Source organism: Ambystoma mexicanum, chromosome 12, assembly GCF_040938575.1.
Source record: "Ambystoma mexicanum isolate Mex_15411 chromosome 12, UKY_AmexF1_1, whole genome shotgun sequence".
NCBI classification, from domain to species: Eukaryota; Metazoa; Chordata; class Amphibia; order Caudata; family Ambystomatidae; genus Ambystoma; species Ambystoma mexicanum.
This window is the reverse complement of record NC_090936.1, coordinates 1,098,849,122-1,098,874,485: the sequence shown is the minus strand read 5'-3', so window position 1 is coordinate 1,098,874,485 and position 25,364 is coordinate 1,098,849,122. Positions and strand designations below refer to the sequence as shown.

At 46.1% G+C, this 25,364-nt stretch overlaps 1 protein-coding gene across 1 annotated transcript in view; it reads right to left on the bottom strand.

Moving 5' to 3' along the window:
- The window catches only part of FBH1 (F-box DNA helicase 1), a 1,469,681-nt gene that overhangs the window by 322,349 nt on the left and 1,121,968 nt on the right, over window positions 1-25,364 (bottom strand). Inside the window, exon 16 of the mRNA XM_069629653.1 lies at window positions 12,251-12,326. Coding sequence (XP_069485754.1) covers window positions 12,251-12,326 — 76 coding nt within the window. The remainder of the gene's footprint in view (window positions 1-12,250; window positions 12,327-25,364) is intronic.

Genomic DNA, 25,364 nt, shown 5'->3' with positions numbered 1-25,364 from the left:
CAAGATATTAAAACAACTAACTAAAGGGCATATTTTGGGTGAACACCCTGAGAATGAGGCTGTAATCTCACCAATATTCTCTGGATTTTTACAGGAGCTTTATTACACACACCAAATGTATAAATTAAGTTTGATGTCAATGTGTGTGATAAGTTACAGGGAAAAGGCTAGCAAGGTAAGCGACCATACTTATTTTATTGGACTTACAATTTCTGTTAGCCGAGATAATAGATTGAACCAGGTAATATTAATGAGCTCAATACATCTTTTTCTAGGAAGGAAGATGAACTTCAGTGTTTAATTAATATTGAACTGGAATTGCCCTTACTTGGAAAAAAACGGGTAAGTGCTGTCGCCATGCAGCAAACTATTCAATAAATGTGCAAATGATATATATATATTTAATTAATCATCCAGGTTGGTAACAAAGGAAACATCGTTTTGAATTTTTTTCTATAATTGGTCTTTAAGTTTGAGAACACAGCAACTATAAGTGAGCTGTATCACTCAATTATTTTCACTTTATTTACTTTACCACATGGGAATATACCAATTGGATATTGGGGAAGTATTAAACAGATACTCTAACAATCATTAAATTACTTGAAGTAACTGCCGCTTATGAGTGGCAGTAACTTCAATTTCACAATAATATCACCATTCTATCTCAGCACATATCTGATTCCAATATACAACCCTCACCTTATTTGGGTGATGGTACTAATCAACTATGCGCGAACCATTTAAGGGATAATTCTAAGTGTTGTGGGGTTTTCACTATAAAAACGATATACTAATATATTGTTAGGAAGATTTGCTCAGAACTGCATCAAACAGCATTACAAGGATAATGTTCTTTGTCTCTTGCATTACGTTTTTCCAAATTTCCTTATTTGTTTTCCTTTCCATATTCTCCCCGAACCACGACTGTGATAGGCATCTATGATTTGCATTATTTGTGGCACATGTGAACTCCAACATGATGTAATTATAAATACTTAGGATTGTTAATTGATGAAAAGTTGAAGTGGGCAAAGTATTGGGACTATGTCGAAAATAACTCTGCACTAAGCAAGTTATTTAGAGAAAACAGTGGGTTCTACATAAAAACTATCATCTCACTGTATAATACAAAAATACTATCAAGTCTGTCGTATGGGTCCGAGATACTATCTAAAGACATTTTGGAAGGTAAAATCTTGAAATATTTATTTAGACTTTGTTAGGGAGAATACTCTCTTTAGTCAGAAATTCCTAACCTAGTGAGTCCCCCAGCAGCTTTGCTGGATTTCTGGAGTTTGTTTTTTTCTCCTGCCAAGAGTGAGACTCTTTTTCTCCCACTCTTGGACATGATTTATGGTGTTCCTTTGACTGTTAATGTGTTTTATGGGCTCCTTTACTCCATAGGGTCTCATGTGTTTTTACTACGTGTGTTACACAGCACCCTCTGTGCAGTAACACAGGGGTGTCATAGTGACACCCCACCATAGACTCCATACCCTGGGACTGACTACATGTCTCCCAGGGCATGTAAAGTCACCATTGACTTTACTAGTCCCAAATTATGAACAGAAACCAGTACAAACCATCATATTGTGGACGTACTGGTCGGGGCAATTCGATTGCCCCGGGGTCTTTTAGTCGAGGGGGCACGTCTCCGCCCCCCCTGATCTAGTTTTGGCTGGTGGCAGTGGATCGAGGCTACCAACTCTAATTATTTAATTCTCATAGACTCGAACATACCGCCGGTTTATTTATTTAATATTAATTCGCCAGTTGGTATTTTTTGCCAGGACTCGATTCTAAAATGGCATTTGTGTTCTCTTCTGTGACTCCAACCCAAGTCGAGCCCTTTGTTCCACTTTTTGGCGGGCTTCTCCACAGAAGCCTCCAAAAGCGGTGTCACTCTGTCTGGGTTCCACGGGGGTGTGAGAGGGGGTTTAGGCACCCTGGACTGAGTTACCTTGGTAACACAAGTCGCACTCTTGTGTGATTGGCCCAAGTGGTGAGCCGGCCGGCTCACCACTTAGCATGTTTGATTGACAGCTAGGCTGGGTGAATGGGGGTGTGCTGCATAAAAGCAGGGCTTTGGGGACTGGAACTTCAGAAGTCCCCACAGGACCTGAGAATCCGACGAGGGAGAAGCTGAGCCGACCTACCACGACAACACCACCGGTGGAGCCCTGCGGAACCGACTCAAGACTTCCCGACGACAGAGAAGATCTCCCGGCTGGAGAGGCTTCTTCCCCTGACTAGTGGGCACAACCAGTTTACCTTCATTTCCTCGCATCCCAGGACGTCTTGTGGTCGAATTGCCCGTGCCAAGCACCCCGGCAACCAGATAGCCACTTACCACTGGACCGCGAATAAAAGGACCGCTCCTTTTACCCGAGAACTCCGCGGCTGGTTTCTTCCCTGGCAGTGCAACGGACTCCTGTCTTCCTCCACGACGAGATCCTCTCTTCCCCCGGACGAAGCACCGACTTGCATTCCCTGCCAGGAACAACTGCCCCCTCTGGAGTATTCTCATCACTTTAAGGTACCGTGTCCGCCAGGCCTCCCTTAACCTTCTGGACTAGCCTGGCCGCCCTGACCTTCTAACTGGTCCCTTTCTTTTGGTCCAACTCTTTTTGAACCTTTGCAAGACTCTTGTGTACTTCAACCGTGTGACCTTGGACACATTTCGTTCTGATGCTCTTAAAGTGGATCCAGCCTTCGGAACTCTAACTTCACGGTTTTACTTGCTTTCCTCTCTTGTTTTGTTCTTATGAAAGTGTTGGGATCTGTTTCAAATTATACTCTGTTTTTCTCTCCCTTTTAAAACGAATTATTAGAGTGCCATTGCGTTAAGCGCTCACCGCTGTCTGAAAATAAGTGGGGCTTTACTTAAGACTTGTCTAACATTCTTCTAAGGGAGCGCACATCTTTTAGTGACCGTGTTTTTGAACTGCTTACTATTAGTGCCTGTGTGTTTTTCTAGATGTGGTTTTAAATAAAAATTATATCCCTTTTACACCAAGCTCTGGTCAGTGTTTACTTGTTCTACTATGTTCTTTTGACCTATTGTGAATACTCTGTATACTGCCTAACTCTTCTTGAGGGAACTCTGACTGCTCAGCCACAGTTACCAAGTGAATCTGTGTGGTACAGACTGCTACCAAGTGGGTTTATTGCCAAACACCTGTAGTCTTAAATCTTTTGCAGTGGTCCCAGAGGGAACTGCACAGGTTTCTGCCTAACACTGGTGTACAGCGGTGGGATTTGTATTGAGTATACACTTTAGAGTGCTTTTTGAACACTTAAGGACAACTAACCACAGAGCTCAACACTAAAAAGCTGATTTTCTAACTATGTCTGCTATGGAGAGTTATACCCTAGAATCATTGTCTGCCAAAACTGCTGATTGCTTAAAAGTATTGTGTAGACATAAGAATCTCTCTGAGAAGGGCAAGAAAATTGAACTTATAGAAAGATTGTTAGAAAACCAAAGTCTGGGTGGTACAGAGGAATCTACTCCCCAGCAAATGTAGAAAACAGTGATGGTATTGATCTGAATCAAAGTATTGATAATGAGTAAGAAGAGGAAAGTTAACCTAATGAAGTTAGCCACTCTGAGCCTCTGTCTGCCTTACCTACTGTACCTACTGGGCCTACACCAGGTCCTATATGTAACCCTGCTTATTTTGAACTTGAAAAAATGAAGCTTGAATTGGAGTACAAACGTTTTATTGCTCAATCTGAAAGAAACCAAGAGCTAGAGTTCAGAAGAATGAATGCCCAGGCTGAGCAGAAGCAAGCGGAGTTAAGACTCAGAGAAATAGAGCTTAATCATGAACTAGAAATGAAGAAGTTGTCTGTGGAAAATGCTTCTCTCTCCTCTGGTTCCTCTAGGAGTTCCAGTCCAAAAAGACCCCGGATGCCTAAGGAATTAGTGGGTATGTATGAACCTAAGTTGGATGTGTTGGATTGGTTAAAAATGTTTGAGCATAATCATGGGCTCCAGGACATCACAGGGCATGGGTTACTTCCCTGGTTCTTCTCTAGGCTTCCCCCTGTTGCAACTGATGTGGTAATGGAGTTGGGGGAGGTGGATAAGAAGGATTATGAATGTGTGAAACTAGCTTTGATAGCTAGATTTGGGAAGACCCCTTCCCAGTACCTTAAGAGGTTTAGGACCCTCAAAAAGCATTATGATACCCCTTGGGCTACCTGGGTGAGTGAAAGTTTGAAAAACTTAGAGGGATGGATTAAGGGTTACAGAGTTTACACTTATGAAGGAATGAAGAATCTTGTAATGTTGGAGTCAATTTATGATGTCTGCTCTCCTGAGCTCAGACAGCACTTGGCTGATTCAAAGGAATTAGATTCCAGGAAGTTAGCTAAGGCTGCTGACTTGTGGGTTGGCAACAGGGCCACTCACAAGGATTCTGGGGCTACTCAGAAAAAGGATGAGGGAAAACAGCCAAAAAAGGACTCCAAAGAGAATTCTAATAATTCCAATTCCAAAGAGGGCCCCAAACAAAACCAAAAGGGTAAGCCACAAGGGAAACCAAATCAGGCTAGTGTACCTCCTGGTGCCAAACCAGAAGGAGGTCAGAACAAGCCACCATTCCAGAAAGCATTTGGTAAATGCTTTGTTTTTGGCTCTATTGGCCATGTGAAAGGAGATCCCAGATGTAAGGGTAAACCTTCAGAGGTCCAGCTTGTCTCCTTAGCCTTCGCTCCAGAGGAGGAAGTACAAATGGCAAGTGGAAACTTTCTATTACTGGCTGATGAACCCATTGGAGTCTCAGCCAGTGTTTCTTTAGTGTCTCTGGGTTTGTGAGAACAACAGAACTTAGATGTCTATAATTCTATCCCAGATAATACTAAAGAGTATTATAAGGACAGTGTCCAGGTGAATGGTCAGGAGACTCCTGCCATTAGGGACACTGGGGCCAGCATAACTGTGGTGGACAAATCGTTTTTTCAGGCTGAGGATGTTGCTAAGGCACCCAAACGCCTCACCAAGTTAGCTGGAGGGCCTGTGCAGATGCTTCCCCAATTACCAGTTCTCATCCAGTGTAATGACAGGACTGTGAAGATACCTGTCAGCATACAAAGTGAGGTGCCAGGAAGGGTAATGACAGGACTGTGAAGATACCTGTCAGCATACAAAGTGAGGTGCCAGGAAGGGTTCTGCTGGGTAATGACTCGAAAACTCTTGGAGTAGTGTCACATACCCCCAGACCTCCTAGTAAAAGGTTACAGGAGCTCACCAGACCTGCAAGGGAGAGAACCATGAGAGGTACTCCCAAGGAGATGAAGAAAGAGATCACTCCTGCTCCACTGGAGATGTCAGCTGCTGTCACTAAGAAACTAGAAGGAAAAGGGAAACCTAAAACTTCTAAAAAGAACCTCATAGCCAGCACTCCAGTGCAGCCAACAAGGACTTCCCCTAGGTTGTCCAAAGTTAGGCCAGTAACTCCCCCTCCAGCTGAAGCTGAGAGGGAGGTACAACCCTGTGTGGATGAACTAGACTCTGAAGAAGAGCTAGTGGAAGGCCAGGAACTCATTGGAGATCTGGATCCTGTTGACCATCCTGAGCTGCAGTCTTTACTGGCAGAAGGTGGACCCAACAGGGCAGACTTCAGTAAGGGACAGAGAGAATGTCCAACTCTGGAAGGTCTTCGCCACCAGGCAGATGCTCAGGCTGAAGGGCAAGAGCCTGGGAAATATAGGTTACACTGGGAAGATGGCCTCTTCTGCAGTGAACCAACGGAGTCTGCACCTGGGGACAACAAATGACTTGTAGTACCCCAAGAGAACAGACCACAGTTCTTGCAGTTAGCCCATGAGATTCCTTTGGCTGGTCACTTGAGTTTCAAGAAGACTAAGGAAAGGCTCTTACTCTACTTTTATTGGCCAAAAATGGGGGCTGAAGTAGATAAATACTGCAGGAGCTGCCACACCTGCCAGACTTCTGGTAAGGTTGGCTCCAAGAATGTGGCACCTTTAGTGCCTCTCCCTGTAGTGGGAGTCCCATTTGAGAGAGTAGGGATTGACATTGTTGGTCCCCTTGATCCTCCAACTTCCTCAGGCAACAGGTTTATACTTGTTGTAGTATACCATGCACCTAGATACCCTGAGGCAATTCCTATGAGGACTGTTACAGCTCGGGCTGTGGCTACGGCCCTCCTTGGTATTTTTAACAGGGTTGGGTTTCCTAAGGAAGTAATCTCTGACAGGGGGTCCAATTTTATGTCCCACTACATGAAAGCCATGTGGGAAACCTGCGGAGTTACTTACAAGTTCTCAACCGCATACCACCCTCAGACAAATGGGCTGGTTGAAAGGTTCAACAGAACCATGAAGAGCATGATAGGTGCTTTAGAGGACCCCCCTTAAAAGAAAGTGGGACCTTCTACTGCCATGCCTTTTCTTTGCTTATAGAGAAGTCCCTCAGGAGGGAGTAGGTTATTCTCCCTTTGAACTTCTTTATGGTCATCCGGCCAGAGGTCCATTGGCCCTGATCAAGGAGGGGTTGGAGAGTGCTCCTTCCCACAAGCCAGTCAGAGTGACTGACTATGTGATAGGTCTCCGAAGGAGAATGTCACAAATGATGGCAGAAGCAAGTGATAACTTGAAAGCTGGACAAGCATTGGTCAAGCACTGGCATGACCAAAAGGCTAACATGGTTGAGTTTACTGAGGACCAGCTAGTTCTCGTTATGATTCCAACAAGGTAGAGGGCCTTGCAAGACAAATGGATGGGGACCCTTCAAAGTTGTGGGTAAACTTGGAGAGGTCAACTATCTGGTGGACTTGGGCAATCCCAAGGAGGCTCCAACAGTCTTCCACACCAACAGACTAAAAGCGTATGTCTCAAGACCTGATGTAGGAGCTTTGCTTCTAGCATCAACAGAGGAAGAAGAAGAGAGTGAAGCTCTTCCTGATCTCCTCAGAGGCTTACCTTTAGACGAAAAGATTGAAGGAGTAAATCTTTCTTCAAATCTGACACCTGAGCAACAGGAAGAGTGCAAATCTATGTTAAATCAGTTTCCCTCTCTGTTCTCACTTTCACCAGGCTTGACCCCTTGGGGACAGCATGACATACTCACTGGTGACTGTCTGCCAGTCAAAAGCAGAGGATATCGAATGTCAGAGAATGTAAGAACCCACATCAAAGGTGAGGTCAACAAGATGCTTGATCTCGGGGTAATAGAGCTCTCTACTAGTCCATGGTCTAGCCCAGTTGTGTTAGTACCAAAGGCAGGATCTAAAGAACTTAGATTCTGTGTGGATTACAGAGCTCTTAATGCAGTCACTAAGACTGATGCCCACCCTTTGCCAAGGGCAGATGAGTTGGTGGATAGACTTGGTGCAGCCAAGTCCCTCAGCACATTTGACTTGACGTCAGGCTATTGGCAAATAGCCCTGACAGACCATGCCAAGGAGAAAACTGCATGTTCTACACCAGTTGGCTTATACCAGTTTAAGGTTATGCCTTTTGGATTGAAAAATCCACCTGCTACATTTCAAAGGATGGTAAACCAGGTTCTGAATGGGATGGAGGACTCCTGCATGGCATACTTGGATGACATAGCAGTGTTCAGCAATTCCTAGGAAGAACATGTGGACCACCTGAGATATGTTTTGCAGGCTCTTGGAAAGGCCAATCTGACCATAAAGGCAAGTAAATGCCAGATTGGACAGAGTAAAGGGGTCTACCTTGGACATGAGGTAGGAGGTGGAGAAATAAGGCCTTTGCCCAGTAAGATTGAAGCTGTGCAAAATTGGACAACACCTACTACTCAGACTCAGGTGAGAGCCTTCTTAGGCCTCACTGGGTATTACAGGAATTTCATTGAGAACTATGGGTCCATAGCTTCTCCACTGAATGTCATCCCCTCTCCTAAATTCCCTAAAAAGGTTAGGTGGAATGAGGAATGCAATCAGGCCTTTGAAACCCTGAAAAAGGCTCTTTGCCAAGCCCCAGTACTCAGAGCTCATGACTACCACCAAACTTTCATTGTGCAGACAGATGCTTCAAATGTAGAAATAGGTGCAGTACTCATTCAACTGGATGGGAAAGGTAGGGAGCACCCCATTTGCTTCATCAGTAGAAAATTGAAGGATCCTGAAACAAGGTGGGCAACCACTGAACAAGAGTGTTTTGCTATTGTGTGGGCTCTGAAGAAGTTTAGGCCATACTTGTATGGTTCTACTTTTGTCATTCAGACTGACCACCAACCCTTGAGATGGTTAATGCAAATGAAAGGGGAAAACCCAAAACTATTGAGATGGTCAATCTGCCTGGAAGGGTTTGATTTCACCATTGAGCGCAGGTCAGGGTGTCACCACCAAAATGCTGATGGTCTCTCTAGGATGTATGTCATCGACTAGAGGTATGAAATTCATCCAGGAGTGCATTAAATCCTGCTGTCCCTTAGTCTGGGGGGGGGGGGGGGCGAGTGTTAGGGAGAATTCTCTGTTTAGGCTGAATTTCGTAACCTAGTGAGTCCACCAGCAGCTTTGCTGGATTTCTGGAGTTTGTTTTTTTCTCCTGCCAAGAGTGAGATTCTTTTTCTCCCACTCTTGGACATTATTTATGGTGTTCCTTTGACTGTAAATGTGTTTTATGGGCTATGGGGTCCTTTACTCCATAGGGTCTCATGTGTTTTTACTATGTGCGTTACACAGCACCCTCCGTGCAGTAACACAGGGGTGTCATAGTGACACCCCACCATAGACTCCATACCCTGGGACTGACTACTGTCTCCCAGGGCATGTAAAGTCACCATTGACTTTACTAGTCCCAAATTATGAACAGAAACCAGTACAAACCATCATATTGTGGACGTACTGGTCGGGGCAATTCGATTGGCCTGGGGTCTGTTAGTCGAGGGGGCATGTCTCCGTTCCCCCTGATCTAGTTTTGGCTGGTGGCAGTGGATACTACTTTTTATATTTGACCGCGAATATATCCCTATGGGATTTTGCCATTGTTCGAGGCTACCAACTTTAATTATTTAATTCTCATAGCCTCAAACATACCGCTGGTTTATTTATTTAATATTAATTCGCCGGTTGGTATTTTTTGCCAGGACTCGATTCTAAAATGGCGTTTGTGTTCTCTTCTGTGACTCCAACCCAAGTCGAGCCCTTTGTTCCACCTTTTGGCGGGCTTCTCCACAGAAGCCTCCAAAAGTGGTGCCACTCTGTCTGGGTACCACACGGGGTGTGGGAGGGGGTTTAGGCACCCTGGACTGAGTTACCTTGGTAACTCAAGTCGCGCTCTTGTGTGATTGGCCCAAGTAGCATGTTTGATTGACAGCTAGGCTGAGTGAATGGGGGTGTGCTGCATAAAAGCAGGGCTTTGGGGACTGGAACTTCAGAAGTCGCCACAGGACCCGAGAATCCAATGAGGGAGAAGCTGAGCCGACCTACCTCGACGCCACCACAGGTGGAGCCCTGCGGAACCGACTCACCACTTCCCGATGACAGAGAAGATCTCCCGGCTGGAGAGGCTTCTTCCCCTGACTGGTGGGCACAACCAGTTTACCTTCTTTTCCTCGCATCCCAGGACGTCTTGTGGTCGAATTGACCGTGCCAAGCACCCCAGCAACCGGATAGCCACTTACCACTGGACCGCGAATAAAAGGACCGCTCCTTTTACCTGAGAACTCTGCGGCTGGTTTCTCCCCTGGCAGTGCAACGGACTCCTGTCTTCCTCCACGACGAGATCCTCTCTTCCACTGGACGAAACACCGACTTGCATCTGCTGCCAGGAACAACTGCCCCCGCTGGAGTATTCTCACCACTTTCAGGTACCGTGTCCGCCAGGCCTCCCTTTCTAAAGATTGCTACAAGGTAATAATAATCCCTTAACCTTCTGGACTGGGCTGGCCGCCTTGACCTTCTAACTGGTCCCTTTCTTTTGGTTCAACTCTTTTTGAACCTTTGCAAGACTCTTGTGCACTTCAACCGTGTGACCTTGGACACATTTCGTTCAGTTCCTCTTAAAGTGGATCCGGCCTTCTGAACTCTAACTTCACGGTTTTACTTGCCTTCCTCTCTTGTTTTGTTCTTATGAAAGTGTTGGGATCTGTTTCAAATTATACTCTGTTTTTCTCTCCCTTTTAAAACGAATTATTAGAGTGCCATCTGCGTTAAGCGCTCACCGCTGTCTGAAAATAAGTGGGGCTTTACTTAAGACTTGTCTAATATTCTTTTAAGGGAGTGTATATCTTTTAGTGACCGTGTTTTTGAACTGCTTACTATTAGTGCCTGTGTGTTTTTCTAGATGTGGTTTTAAACAAATAATTATATCTCTTTTACACCAAGCTCTGGTCAGTGTTTGCTTGTTCTACTGTGTTCTTTTGACCTATTGTGAATACTCTTGTATACTGCCTAACTCTTCTTGAGGGATGTCTGACTGCTCAGCCACAGCTACCAAGTGAATCTGTGTGGTACAGACTGCTACCAAGTGGGTTTACTGCCAAACACCTGTAGTCTTAAATCTTTTGCAGTGGTCCCAGAGGGAACTGCACAGGTTTCCGCGTAACAGACTTACACAGTCTTTGTGGCAGGGTTTTTTGCGCTTAGAATTTTACATTATGGGATTGCCAATTGTCGTAACATACAAGAGAGCATTGTACTGAGAAGGATAGTTGATTATGGAGTGATTGATAAAACCCTTTGTACAGAAATATGAAAGGGAGCATTTTGGCAGTTTAGGGTTGTTGTATTCAACTTATAAAAATTGCAGACGCTAGCTGGACGAGGACCCGTAAAGAGTATGCTGAAACCCAATGTAAAAACGTGTTAAGAAACATTTATTTAATTACATTTATTTTATTTTATTTTATTGTTTTTTATAACACGCCTAATATCATACCCGAGTTTGGTTTCTAAGCACGGATCCGGGTTTCAAACCTCTGTTGCTCTGCGTGGTCTTGCTTCCAAGACCAGCGCGTTGCCCCTGTGCGATCCTCCGTTCCATGGATAGAGAGACTACATTGGTAAAGTTAGCATCAAATGTGTGGAAATTGTGTTGGTTACATTATGAGAAAACTGAAGCTCCCAAAATATGTTGATGCTTATCCCACAATTTTTATTGTAACTCTGGATTTAAGTATTAAATTCAACATCGCTTGTTTGTTGGAAGTTGAAGGGGGCAAACTCATGTTAACATGAAATGTGAGATTTTGTAGAGTATGTGGGGAATCCTGGATAGAAACAATTGAGCATCTATTGTTAAAATGCTCGAGTTTGGACTTCATACACTTAGAACATTGGAAAATGTATGGCAATGGGGCAATAATGTATACATGCAATGAGTTATGGGATCTTTTCATGGTGGGCAACGATTTAAATTGCATTTATTTGATGGTCACATTTTATAAAGAGATTATGTCGATTTTAGATTAATTAGCAGAAGATATTTGTTAAGGTTGTTTTATATAGTGATTTTATTGTAAAGGATAATATATGCAAAGTCAATGTTGGGCCGTATGTATATTTGAATTAAATAAATTAAATGTAATGAGATATTGAATGGCAAGCCAGGCCCGTAACTGGCTCTGCTATCACCTTGGATTCTGTATGCATGGGCTGGGTGGCATGGAGCAGATTGCTCCAGCGATCATACTCTCTGCAGCAGGCGCTTGCTGACTTTTAGTGACTGTTACTGTGCCCTGCATTGGTTTCTCAGTAAAGGTAATCACTATAGGAATTCTTATAGTTTAGTTTTGTGCCACAGCAAGGCTGGATATGCATAATATGGACCGATTTATGTTGTGAAATCTGACCTCAGGAAAGTGCCTATAAACCTGTTATGGAACACTGGTTTGTGGTACTCTTTAAAGGAACATCATTCTTCAGCAGTCCCATATGGCAGGCCCATGCATACCTTATGTGGTATGATAAGGGTAACCAGGGGATACACTCGGCACTGAACCAGGTCCAAAATTATGTGGCTCATGACACCAGCCAGCCGCCTTGGTCACCACACAATCCACCCTCAAGGCCAGGCAGTGCACTCTATCACAGTTCTATTATAGTAAATGATTTGCTTAGCGCTGCCTTTGCTTGTCCAGAACCGGCCCATATTGTATGAGTACCTATGCTAATTGGAACGATCAGCAGATCTGCGCCAAGATGCCCCTTGGGTAGATTGATCACAAAGTTATAGATTGCAACCAAAAGGGAAAAAAGTTACCTTTGTTTCCTAGTGATGAGCATGTATGAATGAGGAAAAAACCACTCACTTTTTATACGTTCCTCTTCAGGTTGGAGAAGAATCCAAATGTCACGAATTCGGTCCAGTCCAAAGCTTTGTGGCCCCTACAAAGTAGAAGAGTTTTCACATATCATCTTTGAAAACACCTGTTGTTAAATGTAAATGCAGCATATCACAGGATACTAAACAGTGTTTATATGTACATATTCGCTGGAACTTGCACCTTTGCGGTTTATCACCACACTCACGCTGTTTTACTGAGCCTACTCTTAAGGAGCTTGTAAAGGCATGAATTATTCCTCATCAGAGAGTTTTTTTGTGGGGATGTATGTTGGTACAACCTCTTCTGTTGGCGACCTTGAATTAATTATTAAGGCTTTTCAGCCGTGTCGCATCCGTGTGGCCAAAGTTGGAGGAACCAATCCCCTACCTCCTTGTTTAGAAAACAGATCAAAGTGGTCTGCCACTCAAGGATTGCACCACACAAGTTTTTTCCAAGTCACAAAACCCTTTATTCCTGGTTTCAAAGTCACAGAGCCCTTTTTTTCCAAGTCACAAAACCCTTGATTCCTGGTTTCAAAGTCACAAAGCCCTTTAAAGGGCTTTGTGACTTTGAAACCAGGAATCAAGGGTTTTGTGACTTGGAAAAAACTTATGTGTGGTGCAATCCTTGAGTGGCAGACCATTTTGACTTACTCCTCATCAGCACACTGATCACTGCTGTCCAAAAACACATTGTGCCTTCTTCACTCAATTCGGCTTGAAAAGGAACCCCTTCTTGTACATCCACAGTCTATCACCAATAACTTACTGCGGGCCAACAAGTTCTGTTGGTATATTTGCAAATCTGTTCGAGATTCACTTGACTGATGCTATTTGCAACATGGTTTTTTGGCAGCATCGTTTTTCAGCTAACCCACATAATAAAGGGGAAAGAGCTCTGCACACAGCGAATGTGCGAAGAGCAGTCATGTTCTATTTACACGAGACAAAAGAATTACGGAAAACAAGCCAATGCGTTGTGTCTTTCGCTAATGACAGGGTAGGTGACCCAGTGGCCAAGGCCACCATCTCCAGATGGATTGTAAAGTGAATTCAACTCTGCTGTTCGCTTGCAAATAAATCATTACCTTTCAAACCTAGGGCACATTCCACACGCAGCACGAGAGCCACCCTTGCACTTATAGCCAATGTGTCACTGGAGGAGATTTGCAAAGCGGTAACTTGGAGTTCAGTACACACTTTCACATAGCACGACTATGTGCATACACCAGTGTTTGTAATAACATTGTACATTATTGAATATAGGTTAAATTCAATTATTAATTTACAATTAATTATTTGAACCAAAGACGATAAAATATTTGGGAATTCAAATATTTTCCTATTCTCCACTTTTGTCACTGATAAACATGTCCTTTAAAATCTCATTGTCAATATGGTTTCTTACCCTGTTTCCTTTAGTGCTCCTCAAGGGCCTATTCTTGGGCCCCTTCACTTAACTCTTTACACTTCACCCCTGGCTTCTTTATTTTCTTCTCATGAGTTTCAGGCACATCTTTATGCCGATGACACCCACATCTTTCTTTTCCCTCTTTTGATAACACTATTCAGCAGCGCCTTTCTGATTGGGCACTGGCTGTAAAAAAATTGGATGGGTTCTCGGTTCCTATATCTTAACCCAAAGCAAATGGAAATTCATTGCTTTCCCGCTTCTCCCTCTGTTATTTCACCTTCTTCCATTTATTTTCACCCTCATTATATGTATATTACTCTTCATGCCAGTAATTTAGGATTTATTGTTGATTATGTATTCTATCACCAAAATCAAATCCATCTTGTCGGTTCTATTTTCATAATATCAGGAAAATTCACCTTCTTTTAACTTTTTATTCTACTAAATTTCTTCAAACCTATGTTCTCGCTTGTCTCAATTATTGCTGTTCCTTGTATATTGGACTACCAGCATATGCCCTTTTTTCGCTTCGTTCTTTTCTTCATTCAACAGTCAGACTTTTATTTGCACTGCAGTATTCTTGTAATATATCCCCATTTCTGATTCAACTTTGATGTCCTCCTATTAGATTTAAAGTTTTTGTTTTATTTTTAATTGTGTCAAATGCTTTGGTGTCTGACTATCTGGTTTCCTTAATTACCCATAGCCCCCACAAGGTACTTTGCTCCTCATCTCAGTTTCTTCTTTCGGTTCCTCTTTCTCCCTGTGCTTCATCGCGCTTTTGTTTCTTTCAATTACTCGCCCACAGATCACCCCAACTCTAAAGGATGGTTCAAGGGTCTTTATTGAAATTTTGTGGACCCTAAGGCCATCCCTCCCTCTCTCTTATTCTCGTTCTATTTCCTCCCATAGCCAAGGCATCTGTAAATCCAGATAAGTACTATCGACCAGTTAAACCTACTGTGTATTTCTGCTTTAGAGTATAGATGACTCTCTAAGACAATGGCTCTCTGTACTCCCTAAGGGACTTCCTATTTGTCCAAGTCCCTACTCTATACAGTTGTTCGTTTTCTAAGGGAATGTCGGAAAGCGCCTTGCACTTGCTTTGTGGGATTCAGGCTTGTCCACTCGCAACGATGTTTACCTTTCCCCTGCTCTTACTGTCTTCCTCCTCCACTTAAGCCTCCCACCAATTCTGCATTCCTTGGCTGTTTCACTCCTCCTAGTTCTCTCTTCTGCCTTTTGATGTTACCACTGCTCTCCTTTTCCACTCTATTGCTCCCACATCCACTCTGCTGCCCTCCCCTCCACTCTGCTGCCCTTACCTCCACACTCTGATCTCATCTACAGTCTACTATTTCCTCCGGCTGGTCTCTTGGTCTGGCTCGTCTCCTACTCTGACCTTTCCCTCAAAACAGCACCTTCCTGTTCCTGTCTCCTCTTTTATACTGTATAATGCCATTGGGCAGCTTTCCCTAGCCAATCTGCTTCCATCTTTCCCTTTCAGGGCATGTTTGTGAACAGAAAGATTTAAAAATGGCTCTTAGCCCAGTCTGTTTTTTTCCACACAGACATGCTGATGTGTGTTCATTGTTGGGCTTTGGGTAAGTCCAAGAGATCCTTGCCCCTCTTATCCTTCGTGGTGTAGGTATTGGTTTCTCTCCTGGGCCCTTCAGCAAGCTGTGCCGATCTAAATCCTTGTTTGCCATTTTGGCATGGCTGAGCGATCGCCTCAGGTATTTCTGTGGCAGTTGTCTGTCAGTGTTTCCCTTTTCTATGTGGCCCTGTCACTTTTCTCAGCCGTCTGTGTCACAGATTCATTCCTGCAGGCGGCTGTGAAGAATGTTGCTTGTGTCATCGGGAGTGTTGTGTTCCTTCCAGCGTCTGTAAGGAAAATAACAGAGTGGCAAGTCTCTGCATAGGATGGCATGGCGTAAAGGTTCTTCTGGCATTCATTCTGGCACATGGATAAGGGATAGTGGTTGGGTCCCTATCCTGCAGGGACAGGGCTGGAGCTGGGTTTTCCCGACAGATCACGGACCTTTGGCTGGGAGGGGTCCATATCCGTTCTTGACATGGTCAGATTACTGGCCTTTGGGGTATCTGTCAATAGGTAACCCATAAGGGTCGAGTGGTTGACTGTATTAAAAGCCACTGACAAATCTAGTAATATCGGAGCCCCAACACCGCTATCCACTACTCCTATGAAATCATCCATGGGTGCAACTACCACAGACTCAGTATTTCAACCTGTTCTTAACCTGGCTTGTGAGTCATCCAACAAATCAGTCTCTTCCAAGAATAACTGGAAGTGGCTCGCAGCCACCACCTCCAACAGTCTAACTAGCTAGAGAAGCTGGATCTCCTGGCACTAGTGAAGATTTTTTTAAGCAAATATGCTACTACCACCAATTTTGAGGTGGTCTTGCACTATCCCTAATTCAAAAGACTTATTAAAAACACAACAAAGATTTGTTACAACTAGCTACCAGGCCTCCTTTATAATCTTTGCTGAACAAGGTTCCTGTGGCAAGCCAGTGGAGTGATGAGTGTCCATAATATCTAACAATGATCCATCTGATATAGGTTGAAAAACTGTAAAACCTGCATTAGGATTAAGCTCATCTACCGTCTTGAAGAATTGTGATCAAGTCAAGTTGAATTTAATTGATTTTGTCTGGGAAATATTATATTAAGTGTACACAAAGAGCTTGTGGTGGAACTTTGAGACTGGAAAGAGCTATGGGGGAACAAAGCTCTTAAGATCCTGGGAAATAACTGGGCTTGAAAAAATGTGATTCAAATGGCATTGCCAATGAGCTTGCCTATTTTGTATCGTTACACAGTTTGTGCAAACATAACATTGTCTGTTGAAACCAAGTCTTATCCAATATCAAGAATCAATTTTGACAACCAAGATTTATGCTGGAAAACAAAGTATTATCTAACACCAAGGGTCACAGAGCGATTGATGTTGAAAGCAATTCTCATCCGCGAGAAAGCTGCCACAAACAGAAAGCTGATGCCTGTTGGGGGAAAAAAAAAAGTCTAGTGCATTACCTAGAATCACTGTTGTTAAACCCAAGTCCTACCAAAGACCAAGAGTCAAACATGATAATCACATGAATAACAAGCATTTCTTTGGTTCCTTATACTTCTGCACAAACAATATGTCCCACAACATTCATCGCCTTTTGGAATTGAGTTCACAAACGAAAAGGGTCTTAACCACAATGACATGTTCCATCTAGGGTTCTCTTTTAGACTTCTTTGATAGTTCAGTGGAATACCTGATGTATCTGTCCATCAGAAATCCTCCTGTGAGCTCCTGAGGTCTCTGCTTATATCCATCCGCCAGGTATTTTGATTTCAACAGGAAAAAGGGTGTTTGTTCAATTTCACAGCTTCCACCTGTCTGTTTTAATTTGCCTTTTTTCTTAGAGTCTTTGATACACTTGGCTTGCCATGTGTTCTGAAAAAGTAAGTATTTTTTTTCTATAACATCAGTGTACTTCCTAGTATATTCTCCTGCCAGGTATCTTCCCACAATGTCAACATGCTTATTTAACTTCAGCTTGCATGGTGCTTGGAATGCCAGGACTTCTTGTCATCTGGATCATACAGATCACCTGGTATGTATCTGTCTACAATATTTTATTCCGCTGTATATTTAAAACCGATTGTCTGGTATACTCCCTTGCCAGGAACTCCTTTCTAGGACTTGCAGATCCCATGGTATGCTTCTCTGCCAGGTATCTGCTCCCCAAATGCTCACTGCCTGATGTGCTTCATTCACCAGGGCTTATTTTAATGTTCTGTCTTTCAGTATAGCAGATGTATTCCTTCACTGTCTATACTTGCTTGGCTTAAGGTACTACTTGTTCCAACTTTCCCCACATTGATATCTCATATATGGAGACTTGTTCAAGTTGTCTTTTAACTCCGTCACTGGTATTCATTGGCGTGTGGCAATATTTGCTCCAAGCTCCCCCACATTGACATTGCATACATGAGGATTTGGGTAAATTGTGTCATTGTATTCTACTTGGTCGCTGTTCAAAATAAGTTCTTAATGGCTCACATGCCTGTCGGTATGCCCTGAGTCTCCAATATCTCTGGGCAGACTCACTGGTGTCTGGTAGCGTTCCCAACCCGTGGGATGTTGCTGCAGTGAAGCCTTCACTTTTCCCACTCTATCGACCGTTTCTCAGCTCCCCTGCCAGCTATGCGTTTTCCTGCCGGTAAGCCTGCTTCTGGACACAACCGCACTCCCGGTGGCTTTGCTGTTACTGTTGGCTCCCCAGCGGTTCTCTCACGGTGCCAGCTGTGTCTTCTGTGGCCTTGCACCACAAAGGTAGGTACTGCTTGGGAGCAGCAGTCTGGGAGCACCTGCCTACTCCACCATGGCCCGTTCCTGTGCTGCTGCCTTCTCTCTCGGTTCGACCCCCTTCTTCCATTCTGCTGCTCTCCTTTCCTCCAATGCAGACACCATTTTTAATGGCTCACACACCTGGACCTCATCACAACAACTAGCCTGCATATACATCTTAGTGTTCTCTGTGATCCACATAAACTATTTCTCCCTCTTCCTCGTCTCAGTACTTGAGGCTTTATGGGAGTTGGAGTCTTTAGAATGTATACGACTTCTAAGGTGATTATGTTTAGGATTTTTGGTTAGCACAAAAACATGAGACAGATGTGTGTTATGTATATGTGAGGTGTGAATGGTATTATTCTGCTTAGAGTCTTCTGCAGGAAAGGGTTTTGGGGGTTTACAACGAGAGAGACTGGTATAGTGACAACAAGCCATCAAGAATTTTAGAATTATGAGGTCTTCCTCTTTAGGAAGGGAAAAATACTGCGTCTCTCCTGCTGGGGCCACTACCTCTTCCCGACTGCCGTCTCCTCCCACGGATCCTCCCTCAGAATAGCACCCCAGGGTCAGGATCAGGTAGCGTCTGCCGTCCCTTGGGCACATGGGAGGAGATCTCTGGCTGGAGAGGTTTCATCACAGTACACTGGAATAGACTGTATAGACAGCTGCCACTATGAGTACTTTGGTGTACACCCTTGGTGCTGAGGAAGGGAAGCACCTTCAACTAGTAATGAGTAATCCCAGCTTTGAACCCAAGATGTTTTCTGTGTGCTGTGTGATGAATCCTACGGAATCCTCACAAAGCCCCTGCCTAAAGTCTCCTCCCACGTGGCCAGGGAAAGGCAGACGCTTTCTGATCCTGACCTTGAAGGGGTGGTGTTCTGCAGGAGGATCACCGGGCAGGAGAACAGGCCCAGGGGAATGAGAGGACTCTGTGAGGTAAGACATGGTATTTGTCTTCCTCAATTCCACAGTATGTGATGGCTTGTTGTAATTACCATCTTTTTGTTACACAAACTAAACATATAAATATGGGTGAGAACAATCACAAGTCCTAGGCATTGGGAAAAATACAAATCTTCAAAAATCCTGAAAACGTATTATGCGAAAAACATCTTTAACACCTAAAGGTACAGTGAAAGAAAATCTGTAAATAATAACAGCTTAAAAGAACTGTATTCCTCTTTTCAATCAATTTATAAGCCCGACAGACATGGCACAGCAGCTACGGAGCTACGAGGACGCTGCATGGGGGTAAACCTTGCCCCCGCAGAGAGAACAGTGCCAAAACAACGACGACTGAGACTGGCCCTCTGATTGCGAACCCCTGCCATAATTAAGGCAGCTCAGCGGGAGTCGTGGGACTTGGGGACCGCTGTGCTGCCGAGGAAAGTTCCAGGCACAGGGAGAGGGGCCGCAGCGCATTGGCGGGACCAGAGGCACGGGGCCCTCGGCTTGCCCTCACCTCTGCTACGGACTCCAAGTGAAGAGGACAGTCGCCGCGCCAGGGCGTGGATCCGGAGAACACAGACCAGGCGAACTACAGGTCGGAAGACAGTGACCTCCAGGGAGCAGTTATTGCGTCTGGCTCTCCGCCCACAAGTCCCAAGGGTGTCGGCTTGAGGCGGACCGCAGGATCAGCAAGGCTTCATCCTCCCCCTTGAGTGCCCCTTACCCGAGGGGGGCCAGGGCCTCCAACTACTGACGCAGCGCCCTGCGGGGCCCCGGGACAGAGCACCAGTGGGGCTGGACGCCGTCAAGATCCTCGGGGCAAGAGCATCCCCAACTACTCCTCGGCAACATCAGGGGAGGAGCGCCACTGGGGAATATCCATAGTGCAACGGGTCGGCCCTCTTGCATGAGAGCCCGGGTCTGAAGCGTACCCTGCAACGCCCCAAGCGGAGTGAGCAAAGCACCAAGGCCTGGGGTCGCCGGCATCAACAAGACCCACAAGTAAGAGCAGAGGGGAGCCTCCCACCGCAAAGCAGACCGAGCCGCCCACCCCGACGGGTGCACATTGGACAGGCACTAGGGGCAGGCCAGGCCTGCAGAGCGTCGCCTCCAAAAGCCCAGGGATAGACTTGAGCCAGGCACCTCAGGGCCCGGCAACCCCTAGGACACAGTTAGCAGTGCGGAGAACCTCCACTAGCGCAGGAACTCCTCCCCCCCCCCCCCCCCCCAAGTCTTCAACAGCGGCAGTTGGGCCCTAAAGGCCCAGAAAGGAAGGGGAAATCAACTTAATCCGGGGTCTGGAGACCTCCCCATCCCCAGCGAACCGGCAGAGCCTAGCTGCCAGGAGTGAGTCCTCCTCCCCTTAAAAGAAGAGTGGCCTTGCCGGTCTACAAACCCGCACACTACCGGAGAAGGGGGCATTCAACCCAGACACAAAAGAAGAGTGGCCTTGCCGGTCTACAAACCCGCACACTACCGGAGAAGGGGGCATTCAACCCAGACACAAATGAAGGGGAACTTGACGCCAGAGGGACAGCCTTCACTCCCCTCAAACAGCGAGCCTGGAGGTCCTGCCAGCGAGGACGTCGGCACAAGACACAATTAGAATCCCCTCACTCCTATGAGAACAGGGGACACACACACACAGCAGGGTGGGCGGCTGGGTCCCAGCAGGGTATGCCAGGGACAATACGGAAGAACCTTCCTAGGGGCGCAACTGCCAGGAACTTGGGACCCCCCCAAACTGTGCGGACCGTCAGCTGCATCAACCAAGGGCCCGCCCCCCACTGGTTAGCCCCTTTGCGGGGTCCACCAGAGGAACCTCCCTGGGCTGAAAATGTCGATCAGTAGGAACAAGGACATGCCAGTACCCCCCAAAATGGAGAAGAAGGCACAGGAAGGCACGTTTGCACAGATTTGGGCCAGGGACACAGACGCCAGGGGATCCCAAAACCCTGGCGACTAGGGGGCTGACCCTGATATGTACGGCAGGAGGGAGGACCAGGAAAGGCCAGTCACCCACTCATCACTCAAAACTCTTCAGGGAGAAATAGTAGAGAAAATTACAGGTGCAGGACAGAAGCAGATGGATACCTTAGATCTGGCCGAAGGAATCCAGGAGCAGAAGGGATATCAGCAAAATTGAGGAAAGGGTAGACACTAAAGAAAGGGCAATACAAGAACTAACAGAGGACGCACGGAAAGCGGACGCCCTCCTGGAGACCCTAGCGGTGGCAACCCACAATCTTGAACTGAGGGCCGAAGATTTGGAAAACAGATCCAGACGCTCCAACATAAGGGTCAAATGTTTGCCCGAGGCCATACAAGATAAAGAGTTGACCCAGACCATGAGATCCATTTTTGGAGACCTGCTGGAAGAAGATCAGAGCGGGGAGTTACGGTTCGACAGAATACACAGAGTGAGCCCGAAGCGCCAGGAACCAGGGGCACGACCGAGCGATGTATTCGTGGCATTTCATAGCTACGCCATGAAGGAGCAAATACTAGAAAAGGCCAGAAAGGCGAACTAGATCACCTACAACAGGGCTGAAATCCACTTGTACCAAGATAAATCCCAGACTATCCTAAACAGAAGACGACGCATGGCTCTGGTGCTCGCCCATCTGAGAGACAAACAAGTGCACTATAGGTGGCTGCATCCATTTGCGCTGAGCTTTACGTGGCAGCGGAAACTCCACAAGGTGACAACGTGTGACCAAGGAGCATCAATATTGGGGATGGAAGAAGACAACCGACCGTCAAGCACCCCATCGCCCGGCCATGCCATCAGTCAGAAGAACTAGGAATAGACAATGGTGGAGACCAGAAGATCAAAGAATCAAAGAAAGGGGGGAGGCACGCCCTCCCCGGAACAACTCTCCTCGAGGCAGAGTGCCCCCAACAGGATAGCCGGGGGGATACAGTCAAATGAACCATAAGCGGGGCCACGTCCTACATTACTCTGGCACCCCTGGGGAGGGCACACAATGTGATTAGCTACGTGGTAGCATGAACAGCACCAGTTTAGACCAGTTTAATTAGAAGGAGGGAGTAGGAGGGAGGAGTTCGGTTCATTGGAATGGGAAATCCCGCATGGAGGGAGGCTGGGCAAGTGCTAGGGGCTGGCGCTCGTGACCACAAACGAGGGGGGCTGAGTGTCAGCTGGTCCCATCCAGTAAGGGTAGGGGGAGAGGGGGAACGGAGCAGACAAGAGTGGGACAGCATATGTAGGGGGAGGGCTAGCACTCGCAAGGAACCAGAGGGGGAAGGGGGGGATACAGCAGGGTCTTCCAGACCCGCTCACCCAGACAACACTACTCATAGATTTCGACCATGGGCCTACTAGACCAATTAAAGATCTTATCGATAAACATTAATGGGCTTAACTCCCCACTTAAAAGGAAAAAAGTGGAGGGTACATCAGAAGAGAGAACCCACATAGAGTCGCAATGCAAGAGACCCACATACAGTCGATGGACACTCACAGGGTCAAAATCTGGGGCTACGGGAGGGTGGCACACAGACCTGTAGAAAAGGGGGGTACTCATAGCGCTGAAAGACGGGCTAGACCTGGTGGTTAAGGGAATCGACAAACATGGTCTAGGCAGATACCTCGCGGTTGCATTAGAGGGGAGAGGGGAGGCCTACAATGTAGCGACCCTCAATGCACCAAACATGGGCCAAATCCCATTCATACAGAACGCACTCACGCGCCTAGAAAAGTTTGTGAAGTCCCCCCGTCATCTTGCCAGGAGACTTTAATATCGCCTGTGACCCCAATAAAGACAGGACCACAACAGCCCATGGCCCACTGATACTACCTACCGGGGATCTCAAAAAGAAAATACAAGACCTCGCCCTGGTAGACACCTGGAGACAAATGAAGGAGGACAGAGAGGGTTACACCTTTTACTCCCACGCGCACAGATAGCACTCCAGGATTGATTATATCTGGCTTTCCGGCTCACTGATGGGCAAGGCCACCAACATAACGCTGGGAGCTACTACTCTCTACGATCACATGCCGATAACCCTAGAACTAAAAAGGAAAATGGGTCCACCAGGGCTCTGGAAATGGAGATACCCAATTCAGCTCTTTAGAGACACCACGTTGGTACGGGAGGTGACGGAGGAAATCGAAAGCTTTATTGAGATCAACCACATAGGAGATACCAACTGGCAGACCTGGTGGGATGCGGTCAAGGCCACTCTCAGAGGCAAAATGATAGCTATAAAAGCCAGGCGCGAAAGGGAACTGTGGCTGGAAGAAGTCAGTTTATTGGCAAAACTGAAGGAGGTATTGGCCAGAATGGGTACGAAACAGACGTCCGCTATTAAAAGGGAATATAGGGCCATACAAGGGCAACTGGACACCATACAAACCAGGGTAGCGGAGCGCAACCTGCTGCTCCTCAAACAACATTTTTACGTGAAAGCCAACAAATCTGACCGTCTGCTAGCCAAAATGCTGAGGAGAGAATAAAGGGACAGGACAATCCTATAAATTAGGCTACAGGGTGATCAGATGTCTACTAAAATGGGGGATATAACGAAGGAATTCGAGAAATTCTACTCCACGCTCTATAGCTCTGACTCCCCATCCACAGAATCCCAAGCAGCTTACCTAAACGGAATAGACCTGGAAGGTCTGGAAGACCCTGCTGTATCCCCCCCTTCCCCCTCTGGTTCCTTGCGAGTGCTAGCCCTCCCCCTACATATGCTGTCCCACTCTTGTCTGCTCCGTTCCCCCTCTACCCCTACCCTTACTGGATGGGACCAGCTGACACTCAGCCGCCCTCGTTTGTGGTCACGAGAGCCAGCCCCTAGCACTTGCCCAGCCTCCCTCCATGCGGGATTTCCCATTCCAATGAACCGAACTCCTCCCTCCCACTCTCTCCTTCTAATTAAACTGGTCTAAACTGGTGCTGTTCATGCGACCGCGTAGCTAATCACATTGTGTGCCCTCCCCAGGGGTGCCAGAGTAATGTAGGACGTGGCCCCGCTTATGGTTCATTTGTCTGTATCCCCCCCGGCTATCCTGTTGGGGGCACTCTGCCTCGAGGAGAGTTGTTCCGGGGAGGAAAGGGAGATCCCGGGAGGGGAAATTACAAGGGATGAAGTTAGGTTAGCTAGCAACTCATTGCCAATCAATAAATCCCTGGGGCCAGATGGCTATGTAGTTGAATTTTACAAACTGCATAAGGAAATTGTAATTCCTCACCTTACGAACCTCTTCAATCACGTAGAGCAGTCCCAATCACTAACGAAATCCATGGAAGAAGCCAAGGTAGTAATAGTCCTGAAAAAAGGCAAAGACCCAACCGAATGCGGGTCATACCGCCCCATCGCGTTATTAAACGTTGATGCGAAAATTCACATTAAAATACTGGCTAACAGGCTAGAGGAGATCTTACCTAGACTGATCCATACGAACCAGTGGGGTTTCATGAAGGGAAGGCAAACGGGGGACAATATAAGGAGAATAACTCATCTAATTTAAAAGGCACAGAAGAGGGGAATCCCCACTCTTCTCCTGGCGGTGGACACCGAGAAGGCTTTTGATCGAGTGGAGTGGGGATTCATCTTCGCAACTATGACAAAGATGGGTTTTTGGCCAGGGTTTTTGAGGAGAGTCCAGGCTAACTACCAGCACCCCCTCCTCCTCCTTGCGATTAATGGGCACATCTGAGACCCGATCCTAGTTGAAAGGGCTACAAAAAAGGGGTGTCCACTCTCTCCCATTCTGTATGCCCTCCATTTGGAGCCATTTCTGGCGACCATAAGAGGAAACGATAATATAGCAGGGATACCCTTTGGGGGTGAGGAACATAAACCGCTTTCGCGGACGACATGATACTCTCGATAACTCAGCCTGAGACCTCGCTGAGGGCAGTGCACATGGAGCTTAGCCATTTCGGGTCCGTGGCAGGATTGAAAATAAATGTAAACAAAACTCTCTCAACTAGCAGAACAACGCCTCAGAAACACCTTCCAATACAGAGGGGTAGATAGGTCTATTACTTATATTGGGGTAAAGCTGACCAAATCCGTGAATGATCTCTATCAAGCCAACTACCCGCCCCTCCTAGAGAAACACAAAACAAAACTAATAGATTGGGGTCCACTAGCGATATCCTGGCTAGGCCAAGTCAATGTACTAAAGATGGTGGTCTTGCCACAAATCCTCTACCATTTTACGTCCCTCCCGTCCACATACCGCCCCTTTTTTTTAAAGATCTCCAAATAACAACAGACATATTCCTCTGGAATAATAAACCTCAGAGGATAGCGACCAGACTAACAAGAACCCTTGTGGCAAGCAGGGGTCTGGGGGCACCAGACTTCAGAGCCTACTATCTT